Raw genomic sequence first — 5,384 nt, 5'->3', positions numbered from 1 at the left:
ATATCTAATTAAAAAAAAGTTGGTGTCACATGTCTTTCTCACACTTCACTTATTTTTCAGTCAGTGTCTCTCACTGCATCTGGAGCGCACTGATTGGGTTAGACTAACTGGCCAGCAAGCACTTGCTATTATCCTGTCTACCAAAACTGAGATTACAGCGTCATGCCTCTGTGAAGTTTTTCTTTTACATAGGTACCAAGGATCACATTACTCTGTTTTAAAGAAAGGTAATCCCGTCCTGTGCTGAAACAGGGATGAACCTTGGGGACATTATTTTAAGTAAAGTAAGCCAGTGGCTAAGTAAACAAACAAACAATTCTGTTTGATTTTACTTACACAATCTGCTGAAAGCAACTCAAACTCTTGGAAATGAAATGTAGAAAATGACTATGAGAAGCAGATGGTAGAAAGGGAAGAGGGGGAGCCATTATTCCTGGATACATAGTTTTAGTTTTGAAAGATGTGCAAAAGGAGCAAGTCCTGGAGTATTTCATTTGTTACTACACTAGACATTTAAAATAGCTGAGGGAAGGCTGGCCACCATTGTGTTTAACAACTTTAGTTCTTGCACAGAGAACTATGAGGCAAGAGAACTGTGAGTTTGATGTCACAGAAAGACCTTGTCTCAAAACAAACTTAAACTAAAAATGATTAAGATAACAGATTTTATGTAAGGTGCTTTTACTCAGATTTTTAAAAACTGTCTTGGTAGCTACTCAAGAGACTTTTCTGGCTTATAAATGGTCATGTTAGGTAAGACCATATGATAAAAAATACAGTCACTCTGCAGAATCTCTAAGGCAACCTGTAAAAACCTCCACCTGATGGCAAGCAAGAAGTCAAGGCCTGCAATCAAGAAATGAATACTGCCAGGCACAGAGAGATGATGCAGAACTTGTACTTGTTGCTCTTGCAAAAAAAAACCAACAACAACAACAACAACACCTGAGTTCTGTCACCAGAACCCTTATTAGGCAGGCAGGTCTCAACGACCTGTAACTCTTAACTCTGGGGCAATGGTTCTCAAACTTCCTAATGCTTTTACCCTTTAATAAAGTTCCTAATATTGTGGTGACCCCCAAACCATAAAATTATTTCACTTCTTCATAACTGAGAATATCAGATATGTTACTCCAAGGGGGTCAGGACCCACAGATTGAGAAACACTGCTCTAGGTTATCTGATGACCTCTTTTCACTTTCTCCAGCACCTGCACTCACATTCACGTATACACATACACACACCCCCACACACACGTATGTACACATATGCACATGCATACATACAGGTATACATCTATAAAATAAATCTGTTTAACACAGAAATGATGCAGGGCAGTGGTGGTGCATGCCTTTAATCAGAGCATTTTCGAGGCAGAGGAAGAGGCAGAGGCAGGAGGATCTGTGTGAGTTGGAGGCCAGTCTGGTGTGCAGAGTGAATTACAGGGCAGCTAGGCCTACACAGAGAAACCCCATCTCAAACAAACAAACAAACAAACAAAAAAAAACAGAGAGAGAGAGAGACAGAGACAGAGAGAGAGGCAGAGACAGAGACAGAGACACAGAGAGACACAGAGGCAGAGACAGACAGACAGAGACAGACAGAGAGAAAGAGAGACAGAGAGAGAGTAATGATGTCAAGGTCAGTAATTTGAGTGAATGTGGAGCTGTTCTATGTAGGAATGCCTGACACAATTAACAAAGGATTCGGTGAAGCCATGCCTGGACTGCAATAATAAATATGTGTTATTTTAAACAACTGAGTGTGTGGTGACTTTCTATGAGACAACCAATAAACAATACAAAAGGGATAGCATAGAATAACCTATTTTCAAATAACCGACTTCTGGTAGCATGGTCTACATGAAATATCATAAAAATCTTTGGGATACTAAACTTTGTGGAACCTTGAAACAAGGCAAAGAACAAGCAAACCCACTGCTTTGGGTACTTTTCTTCCTTTCACTCTCCTCATCTGTCCATCTCAGTGATAGGAATTCCCTTTCTCATAAAGAGTCAAATCCGTTATAATAAACTACAAACACATCTCTAAAAGCAAACTGTACACCTTTAGGGCTGGTTGTAACACTTGGGGACCTTTTATAATCCCCAAGAACTTCAGATAAGATTCAACAAGTTGAAATGTTGACTCATTACCAAATAAAAGTTTGCCAAATGCTAAGCTAAATCAGTCACGATTCTAAAACACTAAGAAACCTAAATAGAAAATGGCTCTAGTTTTTCTTCTTTGGGAAGTTATTCTTGGCGTTGAGTGACAGAAGTTGAATGGATTGTTATCAGTATATATGTGACAAACTTCTGTAAGTGCTCTAGCATTCTAAACAGAAGCAAAGGAGGCAAGGGCCTGGTCATCCATGTCAGGAAAGACACCACTGGCAGTAACTCATGTAGAATGGGTGCTATTTTTAAATCTCTTTGTAAAAAATCATTGCATAAGCTCTCATAGTGACTCACTAATGCATTGAGTCATGGGAGAGTGGGAGGGGTAACAGAAAATGCTGTTCTGCTTTCATTTCTACATACAGGATATTACTCCTTAATAAAGGCAGCCACTTACCAAATATTAGGAGTGGCCATGTGGTACTAGTCCACTGTACAGACCAGATGTTGAAGACCATCTGATGCTTTGTCTCATTACAAAGAAAATAATAACACTTCTGACTGATTATGGAATCCAGGCAAGGCAATGGAAGCAGGGTACTCAACAGGATCTGTCCAGGAAAGTCCATAGTAAAAGAAAGGTCATTCCCCAGAGACATGAATGCTTACTTGTTCCAATGGGTATGTCCAGGGATAGGCAAACCCAACTGTTCCCAAACATTTTGGTCTCTGGGCATCTAAAATTTAGTGTATTCAAGTTTTCTTACTTTTAAAAATGATAGAAAACATAACACTGAGCCACACATCCCTGTAATCACCGGAGTAATGATATTGTGACATGTTCAGTAAGTTTAGAATTCTTTGGAAACAAAAAGTTAAAGGAAACAAAAGAAGTACATGGAATGGAGCAAGTAAGTACTAAAACAGCTTTCAACAGCAAAGGAAGCCGGAAAATGGTCAGATATCAGTGTGCAGAAAGACAACTTCCAGACCTTAAAATCTACAAGCAGTAAAATAAACTCTTCAATAATGTAAAATGACATACATCATTAAAGCGAATTATCAAGTATTTCTCTCCCTCAGAAGGAAAGTCCACAGGGAAGAACTGATGTTTAAGAAGGAAAGTGGGGAGAAGTAAGAAAGAAAACATTGCCAGGTGGTAAGGACAGAAGCAGGAGGATCTCTGAGTTCTAGACCAGCCTGGCATACAGAGTTCCAAGACAGATGAGGCTACTAAGAGAAACCCTGTCTCGAAAAATAAATACATAAATGGAAGGAAGGAAGGAAGGAAGGAAGGAAGGAAGGAAGGAAGGAAGGAAGGAAGAAAATTTAAATTTAGCCACTGCAACACTGGTTCTCAACCTTCCTTATAGTGCAACCATTTAATACACTTTCTCATGTTGTAGATTACCGGCAGCCATAAAATTATTTTGTTTCTACTTTATAACTGTAATTTTGTTGCTGTTATATTGTTATGAATCGTAATGTAAATATCTGATACGAGACCACAAAGGGGTTGTGACCCACAGGTTGAGAACCACTGAGCTAGAAGGAAAGCAATCGAGGAATTCTAAGAACTGACCTTAGAAGATACAAAAAGAGCAGGCTGTGGTGAACATGTTTAATCCTAACACTGGGCAGACTGAGGCAGGCAGATCTATATGATTTGTGAATTCTAGGACAGCCTGTTGTAGCATAGTGAGCTCCCGGATAGCCAAGACTACATAGAGAGACCCTGTCTCAAAATAAAAACAAGATTCAAACCCACACCTTTCTTTAGTCATGAAAACGATGACATCACCATATCTCAATGAACTGCCTGTGGAAAATTACTAGAGAGGAAAGGAAAATTATGCCTTCAGACGACACTTTGGGAATGGCTGCTCTTATCTTTCTGTCATTCTCTAAACCTGGGTTTCCTGAGTTTGCTTTTTCTCATTGTCCGGGTCACAGAGTGAATCCACATTTTCTATTTGTGAAGGTTACTAGGGGGACAATGCTTCCAGGAAGGGTCCGCAAGGCGCCGCTAGAGGACGCAAGGCTAGAGAAGGCAGCACTGCACCTCGCCCTACCCCGCCCTCCGGGTTTGCGCCATAGGTGTCACGAGAGAGCCCGGAAGAGGGCAGTGTCTGGAACGGAGGGCGGTGATCCCGCAGGCTTTCATCCTTACTGGCCATCTCCGGGTCCGGGGAGGAGCTTCTGCGGACTTAAAAGGCACCGTCTTGCCACTTCTTAACTGCGCAGTTTCCCCAAAGTAAGTTTGCCAGTTTTCTGTCTTATACTGAGGTTCGCCGGGTCATGGTGCCAGCCTGACTGAGAAGAGGACGCTCCGGGGAAACGAATGAGGAACCACCTCCTCCTGCTGTTCAAGTACAGGGGCCTGGTGCGCAAAGGGAAGAAAAGCAAAAGACGAAAATGGCTAAATTTAAGATCCGTCCAGCCACTGCCTCTGACTGCAGTGACATCCTGCGACTGATCAAGGTAGGGCTTTCCCTGGGGCAGAGGGTAGGGGAGGCTCCGTTTCTCGGGGAAATCCTCATCTTCAGTTCTGAGACGCTGCCAGGCCGGTAAATCCCCCCTTCTCAGCCTGCCAACCCCAGCCCGGGTCAGGCACCGCAGTTAGGCGCCAGGCAGGACTCTGTCACTGCTTGACCCCGCCTGCCCCAATTCCCCTCCTGTGAGCTGGCCAAGAGTTTCATTGTCCTTTCTTTTACATGTATCGTCCCCAGGAACTGGCTAAATATGAATACATGGAAGATCAAGTAATTTTAACTGAGAAAGGTAACAAAGGCGTGGCAGGGGAGGGGGGAGGGGAAGGTATCTGTTTCCTGGCACCTCCAAAGGTCAACTCACACTGTTTCTGCCTCCCCCATCTTACAGATCTCCTAGAGGATGGTTTTGGAGAGCACCCCTTCTACCACTGCCTGGTTGCAGAAGTGCCTAAAGAGCACTGGACCCCTGAAGGTAACTCCCGTACTCTCTGTCCAGAAGCCAGAGAGAGCTAATGTATCAAAACCGTAGAGCCTACTGTGCAGAACCCGTGACTACACGGGCAGAGGTTACTGAGGAGCTGGCTGGAAATAACAGCCAGCCAGAGTGCAAATGACTGAGAAAAAAAAATGTTTGTAGTGTACTTTATAATAGGGCGGGTTATGAGAGAGCTGTTTGAGCTAGTATCAGAGTGCTGTAGAAACCCGGAAAAGTTAGGTATAATGTCATTTGTTGTAATTCCGTTTCATAAAATGGTTTTTGTTTGACCCTAAC

General features: G+C 42.6%; 1 protein-coding gene across 1 annotated transcript in view; it reads left to right on the top strand.

Annotated features, from left to right (window-relative positions):
• Positions 1–4,270: 4,270 nt before the first annotated feature.
• Positions 4,271–5,384, top strand: part of Sat1 (spermidine/spermine N1-acetyltransferase 1) — a 3,334-nt gene continuing 2,220 nt past the window's right edge. Inside the window, exons 1-3 of the mRNA XM_031376661.1 lie at positions 4,271–4,601; positions 4,850–4,901; positions 5,001–5,084. Of these exons, the coding sequence (XP_031232521.1) occupies positions 4,536–4,601; positions 4,850–4,901; positions 5,001–5,084 (202 nt within the window). The 5' untranslated portion in view covers positions 4,271–4,535. The remainder of the gene's footprint in view (positions 4,602–4,849; positions 4,902–5,000; positions 5,085–5,384) is intronic.

The sequence above is a fragment of the Mastomys coucha genome, chromosome X (assembly GCF_008632895.1).
Source record: "Mastomys coucha isolate ucsf_1 chromosome X, UCSF_Mcou_1, whole genome shotgun sequence".
Taxonomy (NCBI): Eukaryota; Metazoa; Chordata; class Mammalia; order Rodentia; family Muridae; genus Mastomys; species Mastomys coucha.
The sequence above is the reverse complement of the archived record's forward strand: the minus strand, read 5'-3'. Positions and strand labels throughout refer to the sequence as shown.